General features: G+C 42.0%; 1 protein-coding gene across 1 annotated transcript; it reads right to left on the reverse strand.

The window, feature by feature from the left end:
* On the reverse strand, positions 1-27,677 carry LOC109414833 (E3 ubiquitin-protein ligase MARCHF6). The gene is made up of 5 exons (XM_019688676.3): positions 26,347-27,677; positions 10,896-11,771; positions 10,646-10,840; positions 9,127-10,576; positions 1-723 (listed from the first exon to the last, which is right to left on the reverse strand). The coding sequence occupies exons 1-4, from the start codon at positions 27,067-27,069 to the stop codon at positions 9,278-9,280; spliced, it is 3,093 nt and encodes a 1,030-aa protein (XP_019544221.2). The 5' UTR covers positions 27,070-27,677; the 3' UTR covers positions 1-723; positions 9,127-9,277.
* Between the last annotated feature and the right edge of the window lie 192 nt (positions 27,678-27,869).

The following is a 27,869-nucleotide window of genomic DNA, read 5'->3' on the forward strand; positions in this document are numbered from 1 at the left end:
TCGAACACTTTGCTTTTACTCATTTACTTGCATTTTATCAGTTCTTTATCAATTTTCATTTACCTAATGCGATGAAATTCAAAGTTCAAGTAAAGGGGGGAAACTATATATAGCTTCTGAAATAGTTCTGCAACTTGACGCCTCCATGATGCACGTGTGAGACTGGATCCTGAAATTGTGGGTTCATGTCGCCTGCGAGAGCAAGCCGCGATTCTTCGAATAAAACAACAATTTTGATTGGAAAGTAGGTATGTCTTAGTAGAGGGTGAAGTGTGTACAATTTGTCTATTTACGCTATCGATTCTAGTTTTAGGAGTTCCTGCTGCTTGCACATATTATAGCTGTAGTTAGGGTGTTGTTCTCTATTGCATTATAAATATTCATACTCGCGCTTGTGAACTTACGGCTAACATTCCTTCCGCTGCATGATTCTCTCTTCATTGGATCATTTATTAAATTAATGATTAAACTCACTATTTACGACTACTATAACAACAGTATCTTTAGTTTCTGTTTCATTTTCATTTTTTTTTCGAAATTTTTCGTATTTTCTTTTGCTTCTTCAATTTAGTGTCCATACTATGATACATAATTCCCAAATATAATATTAAAAAAAATACAACAAAAAAGAACCTATATACTTCGTGTGTGGTTTTGTGTACACCTTCTTGTCTTCTTTCAACTGCGCGCATTTCTGGGACGTACAAATGTAAACTTGAATATCTGCAAAAGAAGATATGGGAAAGTTTGAGACATATTTTCTACAAAATTTTCCGACGTCTTGAAACATACTCGAAAACTGAGGTATTTTAGTGACGTTTGCGTTGCCTCGTAAGTCCAAGTATACCGAGGTATATAATGCAGATGTTTTTAGCAAGATTCTTCACCAGGTTACAAAAAGTCGTATGTGTTAAATAGGGTGATAAAATGGAATCTTTGGACGAATTCAAAAAGAAATCTTCGTAGGAATTCCTGAAGCAACGACTGTATGAATCCTCAAACGAAACATAGGAGGAATTCTCGATAGATTTTTTGGAGTAATCCTCCAATAAATTTCTGAATAAATATTGCGGAGCAATTCTTTGAAGAAATTTCTGATGGAAACGTTGTAAGAGTTTGTAAAATAATCCCTGGAAGTAATTTTCGGAACGAATCTTTGGAGTAATTCTCAAAGGAGGTCTTGGAGGAAGTTCTGTAGGAATCATCAAAGACTGTTGTGCAAAAATTGTGGAGCAATTGCAGAAGGAATCTTTGGAGCAATCCTTGGTGGAATTCCGAAAGAATACATTAAGGAACTACTGAAGCAATCTGGAGAATTTTTTCAAATATCTTTGAATACTTCTTGAAAAATATGGGCAAAAATCCATGAGTAGGAGGAGTAGGAGGAATTCCTGAATCAGATTTCGATGAAAATACCAATGGAATCTTTGGAGGAATTTCTGATACAATCTGTCTGTCCATGCAGGGAAATCCTCTTCGCGCTCAGCTGCCTACAAGTGTAGAGTGGATAGATTCGGAATTCGATCACTCGATTGCGGAGAATGTTCAGTGCTTTGTGAGTTTTCAGTCGTTGGAAAAAAGAACACTTCATTTTGCTTGTTCGAAAATTCGGACAAAAGTGTTGTAGTAACTTACTTTTATTGTTGTATATAATGGCTTTTGAGAGTACATACAATTCAATGAGGTCAATAATGTAATGTGTTATTTGGTACAATTTTGTGAGAATTCAGTTCAATTTTAATGTTCTAATTAATGTCGATATTCCAGAATGGGCCATTGAAGTAAATCTCGAAGAATTTCGTACATAATTTCCTGAAGGAACCCTTTAGAGGAATTTATGAAGCAAACATTAACAAACGTTAAAATAAATAGAAACATTTCTAACAAAAACCTTGGATGAATTTCTGAGAGAATCCTTGGATGAATTATTTAAGAATCTTTTGGAGAATTTTCTAAAGAAATTCTTATATAGAAACTCTTGAATGACATTTTGGAGGATTTTCCAGAAGAATCTTTGGGGAAATTCCCATCGGAATCCTGGGCTAAATTCATAAGGGAATTCATGCAGAAATTCCAGCGAAGCAATTCCAGAATAAATCATTGGAGGAATTCTTGCAACGGGTCGGGCGGGGCAAGATGGGTCACCTAAGGATGAGTCATAACTTTGTAAATACAAATCGTTTTGGTTTGTATTCGTCCGCTACTCTGTAATGCACTAGTTAGCTATGCTAAAAGTCGATAAAAAGTTCATTAAATACAAAATATGATGTTAAACAAGAAGTTTTAAAAAGTGATCGATTTTGCGCCGTGAAAAAAGTGCGGGGCAAGATGAGTCACCTTTTAAGTAATTCACATTTTCTCAACGAAAAACGTCAAAATTTAAGATTTGTTCCGTATTCATATATGCTCCATATTCATACTGAAATACGGTCAAAATTGAAGGTGACCCATCTCGCCCCACGATCGTTTATGGAATGTATCGCTTAAGAAAAAATGGTTGAAAACTATTTTATTTTTTATTTCTAATGAGAGTGAATAATTCTTCAACCAATATCCTAAACTTTTGTATATACAGGCTGGTTACCTAACAAAGTTATTAACATAATCAAAACATGAGTAATGCGCCCGAAAATGGCACTGACCCATCTTGCCCCGTGCCACCCTACTTGGATAAATTAATAAATTTCTAGGAAATCTTTGGTGAACTGATCCTTTGAGGGATTTTCACAGAAATTCTTGAATAAACCGCTTGGAGAAATTTTCGAAAACATTGTTGAAGTAATAGTTGCAAAGTTAAGTAAGTGAATCATTGAAGAAAGTCCTGCAGGAATCTTTGTACAGGGTTTCGCTCGGGATTCCTTGAGATTTTCAGTTTTTTTCTTGAATATTCTTATTTCATCTCGAAATACCGTGTATGTACCAAACTTTGCGCAGTTAAGAAAAATCAAATTTATAGTCGTTATAAAAAATACAAACAAACAAAATATATCATGAACAACATGCTCATACGATAGACTAATGATCCTTCTTTGAGTCTGCAATATAAAAAAAATCATAATATTAACCAAAAAATACTTAAAATAGAAAAACTATTCCATTGCCTTGTTCCTAACTTTGCGCACAAAATCTTCGATTGTTCCTAACTTTGCGCATAGTGTGCCTAACTTTGCGCATGCTATGAATTGCTCAAAAAGTGATCAAAAATGCTATTATTTAATGTTTGCCCATTAAACTAAAGTTATTCAGATCAGGTAGTGTGCCCTTAATTGATCTTTGTTGAAAACGAGGGAGGGGGAACGGAGGCCTCCGGAGTGCTTGATTTCGTCTGTGGTTCATACTAGGCACCTACCGTGTGAACAATCCAAACTTCATGAGGGGTTGTTTCCTGTGGCTAAAGATCAAAGGTAAAAGCTTTCTGATAAATGAAGTGACCGTTACGGATAGGAACAATAAGGGGTCATTCAAATATGACGTCCATCTTTGGGGGAAGCGGGCTGGGGTTGTCTGAGAAAGTGTGATATGCCATGTATTAGGTATACTATGAAGCGTGACGGGGTGGCCCAGGGGAAGAGGGGGTTCTAAAAGTCTTAAAAATGGTGGACGTCATATTTGAATCGTCCCTAACATTGACCGCCGGAAAATCCAAATGAAGGACTGTTCACAAATCACGTCTCATTGTAGACAGATGGAGAGTGCCTGACATAGTGCTACGGTTCATACAATTTTCTACTAATTTCTATACAAAATCTGCTACATGGCGGAGAGGCAGACCTGAAATTATCAGTACTGGTGTTACATAATATTTAAATGGTTCATAAGTCATGTATTCACGTTCAACAAGCATTTACTGGAAGTGCGCAAAAATTAGGAACACAGTGCAAATAATGGTTCCAAACATTGCGCACCACTATTTACTAATTAAATTGAAAAATTTCTTACGAACTGTGATTGATATTACTAGAATATCACCTTTTTTGTCAATTAACTTCAAAATTAATCATCGTTGCACAGTTTTATCGAGGAAAATGTTGATTTTTAGTAGAGTTACTTCTTGGCAACCGTGTTAAGGCGAGGCAAATTTTAACATTTTTGTGTATTTTTTGTTTATTATTCAACATAAACAAAGATTTTATGGACATTAAATATTTGTCAAATAATGTTTATGTTTACACAATGCTAGTGCAATGATTAAACTGGTGAATATGTTGACATTTAGTTATTTGTTTCGTCATTTTACAAGAATGCGCAAAGTTTGGACCTGCGCAAAGTTAGGTGCGCACACGGTACTGAGATGTTTCATTTTTTTCTCAAGATTTTTTTTTTGAAATTCCTATCGAGATAATTTGCGAAGTTTCTCACAAGATTGCTCCTGGATACCTTTGAATATTTTTTTTATTCCAAAATGTAAACGTTCAGAAATCTACTTGAGAAGGTTTCCATGTATATTAATAAACCCTTTTAGAAATCAAACACTCTATTAGTATCACTTATGCAACAAATGACGCGCATAACTGCTCTCCACATTCTGCCTAGCGTAAAAAAGTAGCATATTACCTTGAAGTTAGTAGAAAAAATTAGTTTCCGAACAGACATTGGCCCTATTGAAAATTTTCATCGACTTAGGCCTCAATACTTTGGCCCTTTGGCAATAAGCAAATCACTAAGGCCCTAGTACATTGGCCCTTCGATTAATTACGAATCGACTTAGGCCCTTTTGAATTGAGCTAATTTTGAGCAAAAAGAAGTTAGTTTGCATAAGTTTTCTTATATTTAACGTGATTATCCCTTATGTGGCCGGCAGGGTACCCAGCACCCATTTAAAATACACGGTGTAGAAAAAAGCAAAAAGTTTGCCGGCCACATAACGGTTATACAACAAAGAATCAGATTCAAATCTAAACCATAGAAAACCCATGTAACATACACGGAGACAAATTTCGTTCGTTTGAAACAAAAATATTTATGTTTATTCGGTTAACTGATAAAATATTTAAAACTAAAATATTATTTTTTAAAACTAACTCAATTACGTATTGATTTCTACAATACCCATTGAAGAGCCCCCCCGTTCCGCCGTCGAGAACATAAACAAAACTCTCAAGTTCCAGCTGCAGCACCGAACAAGATTTCCTCTTGCAAAAAAAGTCAAGTTTCACCAAAAGTTTCCACGAAATCCCATTGATTTCGGGAGCGTATGTTATTTACATGATATTGGCATTGAAAGTGCCACGCGGGAAGTGGGTTTTCCTAGAGAAGGAAATGACTTTGTAAATTTAATTGGAAAACAAATATTTCCGTAGGGCCGACCTGCCAAAAAAAACAAAACATTTTACATTTGTTTCTAACATAACCTGTCAGAAGATGCATGTTTGTTTCAAAAATGGATTTAATTTGCTTCAAATGTGACGTTCGATTTGCTCCAAACAGTTTTATTTTTGTTGCCAGAACAAATTGACAATTTATTTGAGTTTACCTGAAATATTTTTGATTTTACCATGCTTTTTTCTGCGTGATGCCAAAGCTGCCCCCACTCGCATAACAGTCCCATTTGCAAAAAGTAGGAATTGAGAAAACGACATTTGAAGTTTGAAAACTTGTTTCCATATAAAACTTTGAAAAATCGCCAAAATTTGAAAAATATTTCGATCATCTCGAAACTTTCACAGATTGCTTTGCACATTAATACATAACTGTAAAAAATATTACAATCACTACAAAGTTGTTCAGTTTTGTGTTACGTAACACAAAAATCCATGATGGGACTGTTATGCGGGTACTTTTGATATGGGACGCTCATAACTTGGTATTTTTTTCACACATTGACATAAAAATTCGTAATTTTTATTGTTGTTTTTGGAAGTACATCAAAAATGATGAATATTCATAACGTTAACTCAAAAGTGATGAAAAGTCAAATGGGACTGTTATGCGAGTGGGGGCAGAAAGGGTCTAAGTTAATTTGAGATCTAATCCAACTTGGGTCCTTTTACGCCGACTTAGGCCCAATCGGAGGAACTATGAATTTACTTGAGCCCTTTAAAAAATCATCTAAAATGTCATGTTAAAATGGGTTTTTGGCGTGGGTGAGGAAGTGTATCCATAGATTACGTGACACTTGATAAGAATAACGAAAAATCTCGTTTGTTTACATTTTCGACTTAGGCCCTTCTCACATGTTACGCTAGAGTTACCCCAGAAAACATCCTGAGGAAAACTATGGACAAATCTTTGCAAGAGCCCTGAGAGCCATTGTAACAAAAAAAAAGTGGAACATTACAAATGCATCGCACCCCTCACATGAGGCGATATGCAACGAGTAATTCGGAATAAAATTCTACAAATGTACTACTTTATATTTTGTATCGCGCCCACGTTGGACGCTGTTACGAAAATAAAGTAGAACCCTACAAATGCACAAACATAACATCACAAGCTTACATCACATTACATAAATTATTTCTGATTATCGAAACGGATAACGAAGTCCAATCCCTGGATGACGAGGTTTCATAATTGTTCTTGGTACATCAGGCAATAAAGTTTTCTTATTTTTCTGGTAGGTTGCCGTTTTGTTCATAGAGTTTCTTGCATAGCTTGAGTTTGGTCTAGGAATTTTTAATCCTAAGGGATTGTGTGACATTTGTAAAATAGTTGTTACTTTTGCAAAATAGTTTTAAGAATTTTCCATATATTAGAGAATGTAATTCATGGAAAATTCTTCGATTTTTGCATAGAGTGTGTTACGATTGTAATTTGATGTGAGCATTTTGTCAGATAATTCAATAAATTACACTGTAATTTGTGGATCCGTCCCTAACTTTAATATACATTTGTAGCGCTCCAATAATTTCGGGCAGCAATTCAGTACAAAACATGCAAACCGTTCCTTAACACGGACATGGCAGATGGTCTTGTATTGTTGCTCGAATCGAGATGCCCCCTTAGGATTAGAAACTCCTAGACCAAACTCAAGCTATGAAAGTAACTATCGTTGCGAACAAAAGGCGATCTGCCAGGAAAAATACGATCACAGATTCACAGGTGATGGACTAAGAACAATAGATTACCCGCAGGGAGTGCGTTCAATGTTGGTCAGCAGGAGTGAAATCATTTTATTTTGTATGGCGAAAAGCATCTAAACTCGAATTTCTCGAAATGAAAAGCTTTTACCGAATAAATATTTGGTAGGCACCAAACCGGTTATCCAACCAGCACAACCGCTACCAAATATTTTTTCGAATAATGTGTTCCACTTCGAGAAATACGCCTTTAGCATCTAAAGGCGCCATACAATATTTTTGCGATATACTTTTAGCGATTTTTCGCGCATAGAAGCTAGCGTCACATTGGTCGATGCGGAGAGCCAAAGCCAATTTAATTCATTATGAAACCTCGTCATCTTGGGATTGAACCTGACTAGATAACTGGGCACAATTTATGTTACGTGTTGCATGTTTGTGTTTCGTACATTTGTGATGCTCTATTTTGTTTCCCGTACATAAGTGCCCAAACGTGGGGCGTTGCGCATTTGTAGGGTTCCAAGTTATATTTGTCATACAATCTATGAAGATATCACAAAAAAGAACCCCCCGAATCTTCGGACAAGTTCCGGTAAAGATTCCGGGAAGAGTTCTGAGAATAATTCCGAGAAAATTTGTGAAAAAATAATCTGAGGTGGACTACCGTAAGAAATCCGAAACAACGAAGAATATCCTGGCTCTGGAAGAAATTACGAGGAGCATTCAATGAGAAATATCAGCGCCTGCTAAAATCCCAGAAGGCATTCCGGTAAAAATCTTAGGAGAAAGTCAAGAATAAATTCAGAATAACTGTGAAAGACATCCCCAGGACCAACACCGGAAGGAATCTTCTAAGAATAGTTTCAAAAGAAACTTCGAGAGAAATTTCTGATGAAACTTCAAAATAAATCCTGCCAGAACCTAGATGAAATATCCAAGCGGAAACTCCTGTAAAAAGGAACTCTAGAAGAAAGCTCACGGAAATGTCTTTAAGAAATTACAGGAAAAACTTCGGAAGAAACCTCGGGAGGAACTCCTGCAGAAAATTTGCGAAAAACTCCTCAAAAAATCATTGGAGGATTCCTAGTAGAATGTCCAGGAATAACTTCTGTAGAAACTCTGAGAAAAACCCGGAGAGATCTCCTGAAGGAGCCCCAAGAGGATCACCGGAAGGAATCGCGTAAAACCTTCCGAGAAATTCCGCTACAACTTCTACGTTTGATTCCGAGGGAAATTCTTGTAGAGAATTAGAGATAAACTCTGGTAGAAATGCCACGAAAAATTCTTTGAGCAAAGCACAGGAGGAACTGCAATGAAAATCCCACGAGGAACTCTGGGAGGAATACCAGCAGAACATCTGGAAGAAATTCTGGAACGAAATTCTGTTGCATCCTTGTGAAAAACGCCAGGAGGAAACGATCGGAAGGAAGAATCCCGGAAAAAAATGTTTGAATTATAAAAAAAGCTAGAAGGAATCCGGAAGAATCTCCGGAAAAAAATCAAAAAGGAATACAAACAAAATGGTGTGAAAAATACGGAAGGAAATTCTGGGAGGTATTTCCAAAGAAGTTCCAGAAAGAAATACTCTAGAATGTATGAAAAATCATTGTAGCGAAATTTCTAGATGGATTTTAACTAGGTAATGAAATCAGTTGCAAGGGTCTCAACTTTGGGTCTCATCTCCCTCTTTAGCTGTAACTAAGATTCAAAACTAAGTTTTATTGCATTTATTTATTTGAAAAAAAAGTTGCTTGTTTCTATTTGGAGAAATTCCCAGACTATTTGGAGTAGAAATTGCTTAATCAATTCTGGGAGGAAGTCGGGAAGTAATCATTGGAATAATTTCTGAAGGATTTCTTGGTGCAATACCCGGAAGAATATTATATGCAGGAATTTCGAGAGTAGTTTTTGCAGAAATTCCTAATGTAATTATTGTAGAAATTTCTGAAGCAATCTTGAATAAAACAACCTGAAAGAATCCTTGCTGAAAGCCTTGTGTTAGAGAAATATTACATGCCAAACAAGGGGAACGTGCATTTTAAAATTACAAAAATTCTCTTATGCAATTAACGGATTGTGCTAAAAAAAATAATGATCAAAAACTTACCATCAGCTGCATCGCCACCAGTTCACACTGTAACTCAAATTCAAACAGTTTTCAGGAACGAACGGTCAGAAGAGGGTTCATCTAATAATAAGGTGGTTGATTGTGTACAGGGTTTCAATTCTCGCCATTCGCCGAGTCGAATCGAGTCTATCTACTGAACGGCTTGCGCAGCCGCTACGGCTGCTGCTCCCGGATCCGGCAGGTCCCGCTCATCCGGAGGATCATTGACCGGAGGTTGTTGGTGTTGGTCCTGGAGTGCCTGCTGTTGGGCACGTGCCGCCTGCTGTTGGGCTATGGCCGCCGCCGCCGCTGCTTGCTGTGCGGCCTTCTTCCGCTGATGATCGTAGTTAACCAACCGTTGCCCGACCAGGTATTTGTCGTTCTTGATCGCAACGTAGAGTTTCTTGAACTGGCGTATTTGGAGGATCACGATCACAATGATGAACCCTATTAGCAGGAAAAATGGGTAAATCTGACGGGCGATCAGTATCCTTGTGACTTGGTTGGTGAAGAATATCGGCATGATCGATTGGGCGATCACGTAGGGTACGGCCAAGGCCAGGCCGAAACAGGTGATGACCGGGGCGCCTAGCTCTCGTATGATAAACTTCAAATTCATATCCCGGAGACCATCTCGATAGGCTTGCTCGATGGCACGTTTCAGTGCCCAATCCGGTCCCATCAACGTGAGAGCGCAGGCAATTTTGGTGTACAGGACTCCCAGAGCCCAATCTTGCCATAGAAACAGTACCGGCGTTTGGACTATTGGAACTCTCAATGGAACGACTACGACTAATTCCAGGAGTAATCCGAACATCAGCGGAATTACGCCGAGCATAAGTACGAAAATGATCGCAGCCAGAGCATATGAAGTTCCAACGGAAATCCAGTGTTTGACCCGTTCCATCACGACTGCTCGTCCTTGCGGGAACAGATTGACCGCAACAGCAATCCCACGCGATATAATCCAACAGAGGTAGGTTCCCATGGCGGCCGTGTAGAGTTCGTGAGGCCTTGGGGGTGTCTCCGCTCCGGTTGCGACCGCGGTATTAGGCGGAGGAGTTATCTGCGAACCCATCGACCACAGCGCCATTCCGTGACGACCGATCCACACCGGAACCGTCAGTGTCGTTAGCGAACCTATCACTAAACTGATACACATTAGCACCAGCAGTCCCACCAAACGAACCGCAAAGAATGGTGGTCGATCGTAAGGCTGGAACCCAACCGGGACGTCACGTTGCATGATGGCCTGATGGGCGGCGGCTAGCCCAGCGCCAAGATCTGGCTGCTGACGCGGCGGAACTTCATCGTCATTCGGGCGCGGTTCCGTTCCCAGGAGGTAACTTTTGATGCCTAGAATACGAGCCACCACGTTGCACCAGATTCGAACTAGGCCCTTCAGCCAGATGCGTGTGTGCGATTGCTCGAAGAATCCGGGTAGGATGATCTGCGGATGGTGGAAAAGAATCATAAGATCAGAAGTTACTTACAGGTATATCGATCATAAGAAACTTACCTGTAGCAAGAGCAACTGTAAACTCAGTTCGTTGACTTCGGAATCTCCAGAGAGTGTGTAGGGTAGGAAAGTGGGCCATCCGGATTTAAGGATTTGGATCGGAGCCCACAACATCAGCAGGACAGCAGAACCGAAGATAATAGCCGAAGCAACAAGACGACGGGCATGGCGCAGTATCGACAGGTGGATCATTTCCTAAAATATGAAAATTACTCTACCGATTCTAATGGATACCGCGTAACAACCTTACCTGAATGGGACTGAAATCCGGATCGTTCAGATTGCGCAGGAACCACAGCACCCCAGGCCGCAGCACCTCCCGCAGCAGCACGATGAACGAAGCAAAGTAGTACACGTAAACCATTCCGAACATCCAGTGAATGAACAGCGAGGTCCCCGGGGCCGCCTTGAAGCTCGCTTTCCGATCCTTCAGCGTGGCGTCGAACATCGGCAGGGAGCAAATGTCCAACCACCATCCGCACACCAGTGGAAGCACGCCGATTTCCACCACCGACAGGAGCGACACCTTCACCACAATGTAGCACATGCCCAGAATACGGCGCTGACGGCGCCACCTCAGGAACCGGGCAATGGCATGCAGCTTGATCAGGGTGATCCCGATCACGCAGTAACCCAGTAGCGTCGTCAGCAGACCGTGAAAGTGTAGCAACGGTTTTCCCGGCGTGATGATCCCCAGGAAGGAAATCAGAAAGTTTCCAATCGAGTACGGACAGAAGGCGAAGATGAAGATGAACAGCGTATTGAGCGAGACGACCCAGAAGACATGCTCCAGGAAGACCATCGATCCGTCCAGGCCGAGCAGTCGCTCCCAGGTGAGCTCTTCGGCAGCCCGTTCCCACTCCATCGGGTTCCAGTTGGCTTCGTCGGCGGCACCTTCGGCCGGTTCGTTGACCGCTTCCGGTTCAGCTTCGGCATCGACTGGGGCAACCGGAGGCGGAGGTTCGGCCGGATCGATCGGTACATGGTCCGGCGCTGGGGCTTCCTGTGGTTGACGGGGTGCTGCAACGGGCGGGGCTGGTGCTGGGCCGGGTGCGGCAGCTGCTGGAGCTCGGGCACCGAACAGGGGTATTACGGGAGGTGCAACCGGTGGCTCTTGAGGGCGGTCCTGGTGAAAAAAGGGAATATGGTAAATATAGTTTATCTGAGTTGTAAAACAAATTCATGGTAAATAAAACAAAGTGGACGATCAACACGAATGTTGTTTTTCGGATAACCAACCGAAATGGTATGTTAGACATACGTAATGCCTGAAGTTCATAGGCACAATATGTGTTGAAAAATGGACAAATTGTGTGGAAAAATTGCAAAAAAATCCACGCAGTTCTGGTGGGGTTTGAACTCACGTCTCCCCAAGTTCGCTAGGCAGGGCGCGTTAACCAACTCCGCCACTGAACAAGTAACAATTCTGTGAAGTAGAAAGCCAACCTGAATCCAACGCCCACCTCACCCCACGTTCTTTCCTCGCAATCCACCATCTCTTAGACACAGACAAACAGACGTAACACTTGCAAAATTTCTATCGACCACGCTTTTAACGATCATTTTAAATTTTCATAGTTGTGGCTTTCACAACCAGAGGCGCGCGCATCGTTTTTCTATGCGTTTGACGTTTCACACTAGCGCCTTCTGTTGATGATATTGCACAACACAGTGATTCGTGCAACTTTTCCACCAGGTGATGGTAGTGTGAACTGGGCGATGGATTTCCACGAGAATCGTTCAAGGTGTTACGTCTGTTTGCCTGTGTCTTAGATGTCTACTTCCTACACTCTCTGAGCGTGCCTATGAACAACAGTGAGAGCATGTTAAATATTTTTAGTGTCGAGACTGTTGCCTATCCACAGCTCGTGCTCATCCACAACTTGCGAATGAGACCATCAGTGTGTGTCGGGCGTTCGACTCGGTCACATGTCCCTCGCACGACCGCTATTGCGGTCACAGTTCACAGAATTGTTACTTGTTCTGTGGCGTAGTTGGTTAACGCGCACTGTCTAGCGAACTTGGGGAGACGTGGGATCAAAACCCACCAGAACTACGTGGATTTTTTCGCAATTTTTCCACTCAATTTGTCCATTTTTCAACACATATTGTGCCTATGAACTTCACGCATTACGTATGTCTAAAATGGACGATGCTGGATTTTTGCAGTTGTGAAAATACAGATGGAAGAAGTTATATTCTCAGAACATTCTATAATTGCTTTTTAAATCCCATCTCACATGTACCCAGATAACCAATAAGAACTGTTGTATAAATTATGAAGACCATTCAACAGTAGGGGAGACTGAGGAGACTTGATCCCTGGGGAGACTTGTTCCCCCCATATTTTCTCGGAATCAAAAACAGTTTTCTTCTAGCATATTTTTTCCAAAACTACATCTTGACAGACGACAATGTTTTGGTTACAATTGATTTTGATTGTACATTGCATTATTTTTTAATGGCTGATGGTTTGTTTTCAGTCCTTCAGAAATCTTTTAGGCGATTCCGAAAAATCTCAATAACTTTGCAAAAATTGAACTAAATCGTGTCAAAATTTAACAGCACATAGTGTAAATTAAACACTATCAAACGTATTTATTCAAATAAGGCTGTTTTATAAATATTTTAATTAATGCAGCCTGGTATATACAACAGTGGCATGGGGAGACTTGATCCCTCGAGGATTACACACACATTATACATGTGAAAAATGAAATTCTATTCGGAAGCCTCTATTTACTCGGAATTCTAGTCTATTCAATGATAAAACTTGTTAGATAATTATTATTTTATTACACAACATAAAAAGAGGGATCAAGTCTCCCCATTTTCAAAATACTGCATAACCTTAACAATTTAAGGAAATCTTATAATTTCAAATTCACCATATTCATCAAAAATACAAGAAAACTTGAAATGAAAATGAAAGGGAAGCTTCTGGAGTTATTTTCCCTTTAAATTAACTATGTGCTCAAAAGGGGATCAATTGTGGCCCATTTTTGAAAAATACATCATAAGACATGCCTCCATAAAAACACAGTTTTGAAAACTTTAACAATAATTTAAAGTCTTTCTATTGTGTATAAACTTGCAAGAGATGTTTACCGTCCATTCTGTATGAAAAACGGATCAAGTTTTGTGTTTTTCTTGAAGTTACAGGCAAATTAAGAAAAAGGGATCAAGTCTCCCCAGTCTCCCCTAGCGTTCTGTAGGCGTCACTGGACATAAGTCTTGATACCCGTATGAAATGTTGACTTACTTCCACATCGTAATGCCACGCTCGCAAAGAAACATGAGGAATAATGGAATGTAACCACCACCGTCCCAGTTGGTCTTCTCGCGAATCATTTTGCCAACTATGAAGAAAACTCTGGCGAAAAAAATCATCGTATGAAATACTTCTATCATAGATCGCACCTTCCTGTGCGCCCACCTTTTCGAGAAAATCCGCCTTTTCATTGCCCTAAATTGAGCAATGTGAAGAGACCCATACAAAGGCAATCTTGTAAGAAAGTAAGATGCATGCGTGCCTTACAGATTTTATCGATCGTACTGCCTCAATAGAACTAACTATGGCAATTCGAGAAGATGAATAAGCCGTCTACCGGCATGTTGGAAATCGACAAAGCGAAGTCTATTGTTGTTAGCTCAGCAACATCAACAGAACAAGGTTCCTAAAGTTTTCGGAAGGCGGTGGAATTCTTGTTGAAGACACTGAAGCCAGTGGATCTGTGGATCCATTAGTGCGAGACTTAGCAGGGAAGAATCTTTTACGGAAATTCTCATTTTGGTACTTTTCGTAAAAGATGTGAGGAATAGATATAGACTGATGTTGATCTAGTTGTTGTTGTTTGTTTATTACCAGGGATTTTAACCTTTTATGGGTCATTCATCCCGTTGTTGATCTAGTATTCTCTAAATAGCTTATTTCATGAGTGTGTCCATATGATAGTGGCTACGGTTAGGAAAACTTGATCAATCATCAGCATAAAAGAACAGCAACGTTAAATCTTTGCAGGTTTATGGCAAATGATAGAGCTGTTATGAGCCTAGCGATTGGATCACAACAACCCATAATTTCAAAGTAGAGTTAAGAAAAATTTCTTTTACTTGTCATTCCCAATAAAACCTTTGATCAAGCAACACGTTATTTTTTCAAACCAAGTCCTACTTCACTTCTACGGGTTTACGAACCTCAAGAGGTTATGGGCGATAAGCGTAAGGAAGCGGCCATCCATGGAATTCCCCAGTTCGCGGGAAATGGATACGATACCTGGAAATTCATAGTCCAGGCGTACCTTGAAGCTTCTGGTGTGTGGGACGAGGTAGAGAAAGATACTCCGGTGGAAGCGGCTGCGGCGACTAAGTCCCAAGAAATGGATCTAAAGGCCGAGCCGTTGCTGGTAAGTTTGATTGCGGATGAATACATCGGATGTGTTCGAGAAAAGAATACCTGGAGAAAGAAGAATATGTGGAGAGTCCTCGAAGAAACTTTCGCCAGGAAGTCGGCAGGAAGGCAGACCGTCATTAGGAAGCAGATTGCGCGCCTCAGTCTGCAGAAAAGTTCATCAAGCTATGGACATCTGCTGCAGTTCGAGGATCTGATCCGGCAGCTTGTGTGGCTGGCTCCAAGCTTGAGGAGAGTGATGTCTGTTCAGCACTAAGTCTCACCCTATCCAAATCGTTTGACCCGTTGATGAATCCAAAAGGATGGACAGGATACACAGTTTTGAAGAAACCCCGGCAGCGTTCATAGGAAATAAGAAGCAGACGAAGGAAAAAATCATCGGGAAGTGTCACGCCTGCGGCAAGAATGGCCACATGAAGCGCGACTGCAGGATGAACAAGGGTGATGTAAATCTGGCTTCCGATTACAAGTCGGTGGTGTTCATGGCGGACAGCGGTTTAGCTCAGCAACAGAGCGACAGAAAGTTGGAATTTCTGCTGGATCCTAAGCACCCAATAGCGAGCATCTAGAAAAACTCGAAGAAACACTTTTCATCGCTGAAGGATCTGGAACACAAGATAATTATTAACGTGGCAAAGCATGGAGAATCTCTGGTCCCGAAAATCAAGGGATTGAGTAACCGTGGAGTGATCATGGAAGCAAGAGATGTCCTGTTCGTGCCGTCCCTTCGAGAGAACATGTTGTCCGTTTAGAAGATAACAAACGCTGGCGTTGAAGTCCTGTTCAATGGAAAGATTGCAACCCTGAGGAAAGGTGGTGTGGTTATGGGCTTACGGAAAAAAACAAGGCCATTTCAACGGATCCATTCGGACAAGTGGGGACTAATAGAACCGATGTGCTGGAACGGTAGCCGTTATTGTGTGTCATTCATTGACGATTATACCCACTTCGCTACTGTAAGAAGTCTGAAGTTTTTACGAAATTCCAAGGTTTGAAGCGATGAGCGGCACATGGTGTGGCAATCTCGAAGCTAACGGCTGATCAGGAAAGCGAATATTGTTCTGGAAGTCAACACAAATTCTATACAGCCAAAGAAATACATATCGAGCAAATGGTCGCCTATTCTCGGCAATAGAACGGAGTAGCGGATGTTCCGGCTGAAGGAAGATGAGACCGGCGAACGCGTTCGATACAAGGCTCGACTGGTAGTCAAGGGGTTTCTGCAGCGTCCTGGAGTAGATTTTGATGAAACCTATGGTCCTGTAGCTCGGCTGGCTACTATGCGGATTGTGTTGGCTGTCAGTGTTCACCATGGATATCACGTTCACCAGATGGACGTTAAAACAGCGTTTCTCTATGATAACGTGGATGACGAACTGTACATGAAAGTGCCGAAAAGAGTAAAAACCAAATGAGGACTGGTGTGCATGCTGCAAAAATCGCTTAATGGATTGAAACAAGCTCCGCGTTGCTGGAACAATCGGTTCAATGAAGTGTTGCTGAAGCTGGGGTTCGTCCGTTCCAAGACGGATTACTGTTTGTACACGCTGTCAAGGAAAGGTGACGAGATCTATCTGGTACTCTACATGGATGACGTGCTGATTGTCGACCGAAACTTATCCAGTATTCTCAATAAACTCAAGAAGACCCTTTCAAGCTGTTGATGTCGCAGAGGTTTGGAGACGAAGAACAAGGCGGGGTTGAACAGGAACAATAACGTTTATTGAAGAACACGTCTTAGCTAATTGGTGGTTCGATTAGGAATGAGAAAATTTTGTAACAACCCTAGTTGCTATGTATTGCTTCACTCCATGTTACAGTTGTCAGGGGCGTAGCGGGGTTGCTACATGGGGTGCACGATTGCTTCGGTTTTCAACACCCCCTCTCAATCGGTTACTCCAAGTCTTGATCTCAAATCTTGGAATCGTACATTGTCCAGTGACTTCGTGAATAAATCAGCTTCTTGGTCTGTAATTCCAATTGGCTCGATCTTTACGGTCCCAGCCGCAACGTGGTCTCTCAGGAAATGATGCTTGATGTCAATATGCTTGATCCGATTTGATTCCACGTTCTTTGCAAGTCCAATACATCCTTGGTTGTCCTCAAATGTTGGGATTGGTTCTCCCTTCGAGTTGCAGTTTAGATCTTCCAGGAGTCCGCCCAACCAAATCGCTTCACTGACAGCGGCGCTGAGGGCCACGTATTCCGCTTCACTCGACGAAGTAGATACAGTCACCTGTTTTCTGCTTGCCCACGATACGGTTGATCCAAACACCTTGAAGACAAAGTCTGTTACAGACTTTCGGTCCTCTTGATCGGACGCCCAATCTGCATCCACAAATCCGGTTAGTGGTGACGAGGACTCATTACGCTTGTACAGCAATCCAAACTTGGTAGTGCCTTTCAGGTACCTCACAACGCGCTTCAGGGCCTGCCAATGATGGTCCACCGGGTCCTGCTGGTAACGGCCTAGGTAGCTCACCGGGAAGCAGAGGTCAGGTCGAACACAAAGCATCTGGTACATCACGCTTCCTAGCAGCTCTCTGTAAGGCTCTTGAGTTCTATGTCCGGATCGGCTCAACTGCAGTCCCTTTTCCATAGGCGTTTTCGTCGCGTTGCAGTCCGTCATTTTGAATTTATTTAGAATCTTCTGAGTGTTGTTCTCCTGAGACAGTTGCTTGAGTCCGTAAATTGACTTCAGCAGCTTGCAAACGGTCCCGGGTGCTGATTTGACTCCATCCGGTACCTCCATGTATACACGCAGAGAAAAGTCGCATATTAGAATCAAATACATTACTACTTTGATTCAAATTCATTACTTTTATTGAATCAAAGCATATTTATATTTGGTTCAAATTCTAGACAACTTTGAATCTAAAATAATTTTATTAGAAACAATGTAGTTTTGTATTTGATTTGAAAACATAGGTACTTTGAAATTGACATAGTTTTTTGCACAAGTTTAATTGTCATCATTTTGTCGATGCGATCATAAACTAAAAAATTGACTCGCCGAGCGAGAAATCGCAGTTGAAACGTTGTTAAAATTTTTGGTTTGTCGGATGATTTTGTGGGAACCTTCATAGGTAAGTAAAGGCTACGTAAAACATATTATATAACTCTAAAAATCATATAATTCTTTCCAGATAACGGCTGCACAGTTAAGCTGCTGAAAATAACCGAGCGAAAAAAAGTCAAGGAGCTCATTCCACAGTCGTTTTAGCTGAAATGGCTGAGACCGGCATCGATGGAGAAAAAATCTGGTAAGCACCTGTTGATTTCCGTAAGAATGAATATGTTTATTAACGAAACTCTTTTTATTTAACAGAATCTTCCCCCGATCGTCTTGAACTATGACGCCTACACCAACGCCGCCCGTTGCCACTGCTGAGTAACAAGAGGCAACTGCACAGCGATTTGCTTGCATATCAGCAAAGATAATGTAGAGATTTGTTTGTAATAAATTATTTAAATATAGTAAATGTTGTTCCTTGAAAGCCTTGTTTATTTTTATTGGAATAAATAACAATTAATCTCTCAAATAATAATTTTTAAAACAAATAAATTTTGTTTTTAATTCTAAAATATGTGTTTTTTGTTTCAAAAATAAATATTTTTAAAACAAATCAGTAATATATTTGTTTCGATGAAATGAAGTATTTGAATCAAATATTTTTTTACTTTGAATTTACAATCAGGCTCACGATAGCTAGACTTAGAAACAATAACAAAAGTGCTTTGAATCTAATATTCAGTGTTATTGATTCAATGAAAATTGCACTTAGGCCGTGGATCAATGATTATTTTTCTTTATTTCAAAGTCGTTTATTTTTGATTTTAATATATATTTTTCTGCGTGTAGCTCCTCCTTCAGGTTGCCATGGAGAAAGGCCGTCTTCACATCCATTTGATGTACGTGGAAACCGTACCGCACAGCCACCGCCAGTACCACACAAACTGTTGCCAAACGAGCCACAGGAGCGAACGTTTCTTCGTAATCGACACCAGGACGTTGCAGGAAACCTTTCACGACTAGGCTTGCTTTGTGCCGCACCGCTTGACCATGCTCGTTCTCCTTCAACCGGAAGACCCATTTGGATTTCAAGGGCTTGACACCTTCGAGCCGTGACACCAGTTGCCACACGTGATTGGACTCCATCGATTTCAGCTCGTCGTTTACAGCATTCATCCAACGGTCACGATCATCGTACATCGGAATATCGGAGAATTTTTGCGGTACATCTGGGAAAGGTGAAGAGCCAACAGCAGTTGCTTCAAAACCAGTTAAATAATCCAGTAACTTACCTGGAAACTTGCGCTCCCGTTCGCTGCGCCTCGTGGACGATTCATCTGAATTTCTGTTCCGTTCTTGGTGCGAAGGGAGCGCGGTGGGTAGTTCGTCATCGGATTCGCTATCTTCTGCTTCGGTTAGATTCATTTCGGCGTCATTCTCCAGGACAGGACCAGGATGTTCGTTCTTCTCAACGGCGACGGGATTGTTTTCGCCTTCCCCCTCTTGATCAGACGATGTCAAGATCATCAAAGGAATTTCTTCTGATTCGCCATGGTCCGATGCATACGGGTAACTTGCTTCATCAAATTTCACATCCCGCGCGATGACGACTTTCCGAGCATTTCTATCCCATAAACGATATCCGTTTTCGGCATATCCGATCATCACCAACTCACGGCTCTTTGCATCTAGCTTCTTGCGTAGCTGGTTCGGGATCCAAGCGAATGCTTTACAGCCGAAGACTTTCAACTTCTCCAGGTTTGGCTTCCGATTAGTCCATCTTTCCGCCGGGGTGAGATTCTTCGGCTGCTCTCCCGTAGGACTTCTATTTAGCAAAAACGTACCTGTCAGAACAGCTTCTCCCCACATTGCTTTGGGCATCTTCGAGTCGATGAGCATGGTCCGGACTTTCTCCACCAAGGTTCGGTTGAACCGCTCCGCCACCCCGTTTTGCTGGGGGGAGTACGCCACCGTCGCCTCTATTTGGATACCTTTTGCCTTATAAAACTTCATCTGGTTCCCGGAGCAGTATTCACGTCCCTGATCGACGGTCAACTTCGATATCGATTTCCCGAACATGGCTGTCACCATCGCCTCGTATTCTTGAAAATTTTCAAAAACTTGTGACTTTTTCTTCAGGAGGAACACCATCGCAAAGTGCGAATAGTCGTCGATGAAGCTGACAAAATAGCGGCAGCCATCCCAGGACGCAGGCTCTATCGGTCCACAGACATCCGAATGGATTCTTCCGAGGGGTCTCGTTGCTCGTCCTCGCGTTCCGTCAAATGGTTCTCGACACATCTTACCTTGAACACAGGCGTCACAAAACTTGAGCTTCTCGGGTTTGAAGTTCAGTCCCTTGGCCAAATCTTCTCGCACCATCGTCTTCATTCCGTTTTCACACACAAGTGACCTAGTCGCCGGTGCCACAGATTTGTTACGTCCGAACTGCACAGATTCGCTGATTTCTCCGGGACTTCAATTTCAAGCTCGTACAGATTTCCTCGTAGATAGGCCGTCGCAATAGGGTTTCCATTGAGCTTCAACGTTGCCAACTTGCTGTTGAACACGACTTCGATACCTGCCTTCGCTAACTTCTTAACCGACATCAGGTTGTCACGGAGGCTTGGTACGTACAACACGTCCTTGACTTGCAACGGGACTCCAAGGTTACTCGACCCTGCAATGGTACCAACCTGCCTGGCTTCTAGAAATGGTCCATCCTTAGCGACGTTGATGATAACCACCGACGAACCGACGTGACAGTGGTGTTTCAAAAGTGTCCCCTCTAAATTTAACGGTCGACCAGCAAAGCGATCGAACGCTTCTGTCAAATCAGCTCAGGCGCGAACCTTTTCCTATATGAATACACGGGGGTTTGGAGTCAAGCTAGCAAAACAACGCGAACCGTTATAGAGGAGGCGGTAGTGTTCGGCTATTTTTCATCATGGCGTCGGGGACAACAAATTTGAATTTATTTGTTCTAGCTGTCACGTCGGTTCGTCGGTGTGATAACCGTCTGGGGAGCTGACTTCATTGATGCGAAAAACAATTTCGAGTTTACGAGATGGTCACTCGATCCAGAGTCCAACTTGAACACGATCTTCCCGACACTGTCTCGCTTCGAACCATTCCGATACGCCATGAATACGACCGGTCTTGAAGAACTTGCCTCGTTCGCGTTCCGTTTCGCTTTCTTGCAATCTTTCTTGATATGTCCCCTTTTTCCGCAGGCGTGGCACTTCCCGTTGAATCGGTTACCGTTCTTCTGGTTTTCTCCAACGAACGCCGCCGGTTTATCCCCTACGGTGTAGCTTCGCTCGTTCCGCTTGGATTCTTCATCGATCAGACGGGTTTTCATAACTTAGTAGGTGAGTTCGTTCTCCAGTAGATTTTCGAGCGCCGTCACCAGTGCATCGTATGACTCCGGAAGTGTTAATGCCAGAGACGAGCAAACATCGCTCTCTTCAAGCTTCGATCCGGCCATTTGCAACTGACGGATTAAATCTTCGAACTCCAGCAAATGCGCCCGCACCGAGGCGCCGTCCTTGAGGTGCAATCTTGCTATTTGCTTCCTAATTAGGGTCTGCCTACCTGCTGACTTCTTCGCGAAAGTGTCCTCGAGACTTTTCCACATTGCCTTCGCCGTGCCTTTGTCCCGAATGCAGCCTAGGTACTAGTTCGCTACGAAGCCAACCAATATCGCTTTCTATCCATTTCGTGGAACTTGGCCGCTTCAGCAGCTACGGCCGGTGCATCCTTCACGATAGCGTCCCATACGTTCGCCGACTCCAAATAGGTTTGGACACGGAACTGCCAGACGTCGTAGCCTCTTCCGGCAAACTGTTGAATTCCGTGCACCGCAGCTTCCTTACGTTGGTCACCCATAACCTGTTGATGTCGCAGAGGTTTGGAGACGAAGGACAAGGCGGGGTTGAACAGGAACAACAACGTTTATTAAAGAACACGTCTTAGCTAATTGATGGTTCGATTAGGAATGAGAAAATTTTGTAACAACCCTAGTTGCTATTTATTGCTTCACTCCATGTTACGGTTGTCAGGGGCGTAGCGGGGTTGCTACATGGGGTGCACGATTGCTTCGGTTTTCAACACAAGCGATCTCAAAATAACGGATTGTAGATATTCCAGATTTTTTCTCGGTATTCGAATCGATTATGACAGAAACGCAGGAACAATGAAGTTGTCGCAAGAAGTCGCAGCTTTAAAGATCCTGGATAAATTCAGCTTAAGTACCTGCAATCTAACCCATACCCCGATGGAGAAGACACTCCAACGGACAAGAGATGGAAATAGAACAAGTTATCCGTATTGAGAACTTCTTGGCAGTATCGTACCAGATGTTATGCGTAAGACCGGATCTGTGCTTTCCTATCAGTTACATGGGACGTTTCCAGCAAAACCTGACTGAAAGCCACTGGACATCATTGAAGCGGATTACCTGATACCTCAAAGGAACAACCGCGATGGGACTGCCCTTCAAGAGGACTGAATCCAGTACATCGCTGGTGGGCTAGATGCTGACTGGGCAACAGATGTTGAAAACCGGAAGTCGGTGACTGGCTACTTGCTCAAGGTCCATGGATGCCCTGTTTCCTAGGCTAGCCGAAAGCAAGCAACTGTATGCACATCGTCAAGCGAAGCCGAACGCATTGACGATCATCACATCCGTGATGTTCGTCTGGCCAATGTGCCTCTTCATGTGCCCACTGAAAGGTTCACAAAATTGTTTATTATATCGAAAAAGCATTCACTCAAAAACAATCTTGTTTGGGTGTTTACTTCGATGTCGAGGGCGATTTAGACTTTCGATGCCATATTTGAAACCACACGGAGTCAAGGTATTGGATCCAGAATTGGATTCACAGAATGCTCAAAAGCCGCCCAACAAACATTTTAGCTGTACAGGAGCGGAATAAACCTCTCTTAAAAAATGTTAGTTTAAGAAACTGTTGTTCAATTAGTTCTGCTTCTTGGGCGATATCTCTTCTCATTATAGCGTCAAGCAGCGATTAGGAAATTGAATGGTTATGGATGCCCCCTTGTCAACATTTTTGTGGAATCTCGTAGCAGATACGCTATTGAGGCAACACAATAATAACAGATTTCCTACACGCAGAAAAATATATATTAAAATCAAAAATAAACGACTTTGAAATAAAGAAAAATAATCATTGATCCACGGCCTAAGTGCAATTTTCATTGAATCAATAACACTGAATATTAGATTCAAAGCACTTTTGTTATTGTTTCTAAGTCTAGCTATCGTGAGCCTGATTGTAAATTCAAAGTAAAAAAATATTTGATTCAAATACTTCATTTCATCGAAACAAATATATTACTGCTTTGTTTTAAAAATATTTATTTTTGAAACAAAAAACACATATTTTAGAATTAAAAACAAAATTTATTTGTTTTAAAAATTATTATTTGAGAGATTAATTGTTATTTAATCCAATAAAAATAAACAAGGCTTTCAAGGAACAACATTTACTATATTTAAATAATTTATTACAAACAAATCTCTACATTATCTTTGTTGATATGCAAGCAAATCGCTGTGCAGTTGCCTCTTGTTACTCAGCAGTGGCAACGGGCGGCGTTGGTGTAGGCGTCATAGTTCAAGACGATCGGGGGAAGATTCTGTTAAATAAAAAGAGTTTCGTTAATAAACATATTCATTCTTACGGAAATCAACAGGTGCTTACCAGATTTTTTCTCCATCGATGCCGGTCTCAGCCATTTCAGCTAAAACGACTGTGGAATGAGCTCCTTGACTTTTTTTCGCTCGGTTATTTTCAGCAGCTTAACTGTGCAGCCGTTATCTGGAAAGAATTATATGATTTTTAGAGTTATATAATATGTTTTACGTAGCCTTTACTTACCTATGAAGGTTCCCACAAAATCATCCGACAAACCAAAAATTTTAACAACGTTTCAACTGCGATTTCTCGCTCGGCGAGTCAATTTTTTCGTTTATGATCGCATCGACAAAATGATGACAATTAAACTTGTGCAAAAAACTATGTCAATTTCAAAGTACCTATGTTTTCAAATCAAATACAAAACTACATTGTTTCTAATAAAATTATTTTAGATTCAAAGTTGTCTAGAATTTGAACCAAATATAAATATGCTTTGATTCAATAAAAGTAATGAATTTGAATCAAAGTAGTAATGTATTTGATTCTAATATGCAACTTTTCTCTGCGTATACTTATGGTTTTGCCAACGACTACCTAACATTGTTAGTCGGTATGTGTATCAGTACCCTTTTCGACCTGATGTAAAACGCTATTCAGGTAGTTGAGGGTTTGTGTCGCCAATATGGCCTTTCGGGTAAATCCGAGTAAAACATCTATTGTTCTTTTCACGGAAAAGCGAAACCGTAATGGTGTTCGACCTTTGCGTCTTCTTGATTCTGAAATCAATGTGACTGAACAGGTAAAGTACGTTGGAGTCATTCTTGATTCCAAGTTTTCCTGGATACCAAATGTTGAGTTCAGAATCAAGAAAGCTTGTATGGCATTCGGGCAATGCCGGCGAACCTTTGGTACAACTTGGGGTCTAAAACCTAAGTATATCAAATGGATTTACATAACTGTTGTTCGTCCAATATTGGCCTACGGATGTCTTGTGTAGTGGCAAAAGGACGAAGTGAGAACGATCCATTCAAAATTAGACCATTTCCAAAGATGTGCTTTATGGCGATGTCTGGAGCGTTCTCTTCAACTCCCACGGCATCGCTCGAAGTTCTCTTTGACGTTTCCCCACTACACATTCATCTCAAACAAGAAGCACTTTCTTGCACTTACCGTCTATGAGTACTTTTTTTACTAGAGGAAACTCCTTTGAACCGCAGTTCAACACACACCTCGTTGTTTCCACTTTTGGTGAATTGGGACAAAGTTGTCCTTGCTCCAAGTGATCTTACAATTGCTTGTAATTTTCCACGAAATTCCCTTCCCGGGAAGAGTGGACATCTGGATATCTGGAAAGAAGTATTTCAGACGGCATCGTATGTTACACTGATGGCTCCCTTCGCGAAGGTCGAGCAGGTGCTGGTGTTTATTCTCGTGAGCTAAGGCTACATCAGTCTTACTCACTTGGTACTAGACACTGCACCGTTTTTTCAGGCGGAAATCTTTGCTCTTATGTGCGGAGTGCAATCAGCACTTCAGCAGCACGTACTGGGCAAAGTAATATACTTCTGTTCAGATAGCCAGGCTTCTATTAAAGCACTGGCTTCAGCCAACTCCAGGTCGATAGTTATCGCTTGTCGAACTCAAATCGAAGAGCTGAATTTAGCAAACGGTGTTCGCCTTGTATAGGTACCTGGCCATTCTTCCATCGTTGGAAATGAATTGGCTGATGGGTTAGTTCGCACTGGAGCATCACATGACTTCATTGGCCCTGAGCCAGCTATTCCGATATTGAAGTGTTGGGTAAAGCTTTAGATTCACACCTGGGCTGCTACTCAACACAGACAATACTGGAATATGTAGTTTGGAGTCATGTCGTCAAACCAAATTGTATTGTACTGAGCCATCTCCAAGGGTGGCGAAGAAGTATCTAACAAAACTGTCTAAGCAGAATTGCAGGATGCTGGTTGCAGCATTGACTGGCAACTGCCGACTAAGCTATCACATGGCACATGTTCAGCAAGCTGATTCATTTGTAAGTGATTGCTATGAATCCGATTATGGAACTTCGTATCATTTGATATGTAACGTGTCCAGCAACGACCTGAATGTTTTTGCGTTGTTATAGTGCCCTTTTCAGGGCGCTGCTTGAACCTATTTGTGCTACGCTTATGCGGTTATGACGATCCTAATCCCTTACCTTCCTTTTCCCTATTCCATCCCTTATTCCTTTCCCTCTCCTTCGGGTAAATGATGAATAGGCTCGTGGTAATGGCGATGGCACAAATTTCCCAAAGGTAGGAGAGCGTGCCTTTGGAGCCGACCTACTGATACCTGATACATATCTGATTACCCTCAACTGTCGATTGATCTTTTCTGTGTTTAGGAATTGCCACTACTTTAATTTCTTTGAGCGAATATGTTAATGCACCCGCAATAAACATATCGTTCATCTGTCTGATTACCATGTTTGTTACATCCGGTTTTAGTTGCTTTAGCATACCGTAAGTGATTATATCATTTGAAGGAGCGGACTTTCCGATTGACACAAATTTGTTCGTGAGCGAAATTAGGAACACTTTGACTTGAAAATTCATAGTTACGGCAATAAACTTACCTGATTTTGCCGATTGATCAGATTGTTGTCCAAAAAGTTGTTGTTATTGTTGTTGTTGTGCTCTTCCTCGTTATTGTTGTCATCGTTATTATTATTATTGTTGTTGTTATCATCGTTCGCTTCCTGTGCATTCTCCTGATTGGGCCGTTCTTCGTTCCCGTTGGCTTCCGGTGGTTGGGCCACCGGCGGAGGATCATCCCGTTCCAACCAGTCCGGCCCGCCACCGTGAATGATCTGTTCCCTCAGCCACACGAGTCCTACGAAGGTGAACAGGGTGCATGTGGCCACAAAACAACCCCGGAACACGTCAATAGCGATATTTTCCGTCGAGAATATATCCATCGGCAAGGTCAGCAACATATCGATGGAACCGGAAAACAGAAACCGATACGTTCGGTACGCAGTTAGGGGAACGATGCCCAGCCAAGCCACAGCCACCATGCTGTAGTGGATCCAGTAGTTCACCGCGGTCCCGATCGAGCTGAGAAGTCCTCCGGCGACGTACTTCAGCGGAAGCACCCTCGGCATATCCGGCGAGTAGATGGGCGTAAAGGAGAAACGATGACCGCACAGTTCGCAGTATTCCTTCCGCGAGTAGCGCATCCATTGCATCAAACAGTCCTGGTGGATCCACTTGATGCTTCCGGTGCAGATGCATGGGTGGAACAGCGGCCGATCGGATTGCGCCTCGCAGCGACAAACCCGACAGATGTCGCCCTCCATGCTAGCTGGTCTTCTAGAATCTTCCCCTATTTGTTTACTTTCTGGTCCTTTTTCAGCTGACGATGATTATTATTGCTCTTGCTGAGCAAATCAGGCAGTGACATTCTCTTTCCACCCAGCAACCTCCAGTCGCTCGTTAGAAGCACCACACAAAAACCCCAAAAACCGGATTCCGCACTGTAGGTCAAAAGTGCTCTCTTCGTCTGCTTTCAAAACAATACTCAACACACAAGAAACGCGCGTGACCTCCGTCCGCGACGGCTCAAACTCAATCGAAAACGAAACCACAACTTTTCTATTCCGTCACCACTTTGGGTCCGCTACGCCCCGCGCAGTCCACCAGCAGAGCACTTCACCCAGCCGACCGTCCTTGACGTAAAATATGAGCAAATTTCGCAGCACAACTTCAGCCGAAATCACCGTTGAATATCGATTAAATTCACTTTCTCTACAATCACCGACGATCGATCTCAACCCTCACACCGGAATTCAACGGATTCGCGTGACCTCACACCGGATTACGGGGATTATTTTTCGGGAAAATTTCACTTGCGCGACGACGACTTGGCTGCGATGGTGTCGAAATTTTTGCTGCTTCTTCCTGGTTGCGTTTTTTTTTTGTGTTTTGCGTTCGCGAGCTGTCAGTTATGACAGCTGATTACACCGCCATCGCACACGATGACGGTGTAATTGTCAGAGGGGTTATTCTCGAGTAACATTTGAAAAAGGTTGGAAAATTCACCACACTAAGGGCACAGACAAACAGACGTAACACTCTGATAATTCTCATCGTACACCGA

This window comes from Aedes albopictus, chromosome 2 (genome assembly GCF_035046485.1).
Source record: "Aedes albopictus strain Foshan chromosome 2, AalbF5, whole genome shotgun sequence".
NCBI classification, from domain to species: Eukaryota; Metazoa; Arthropoda; class Insecta; order Diptera; family Culicidae; genus Aedes; species Aedes albopictus.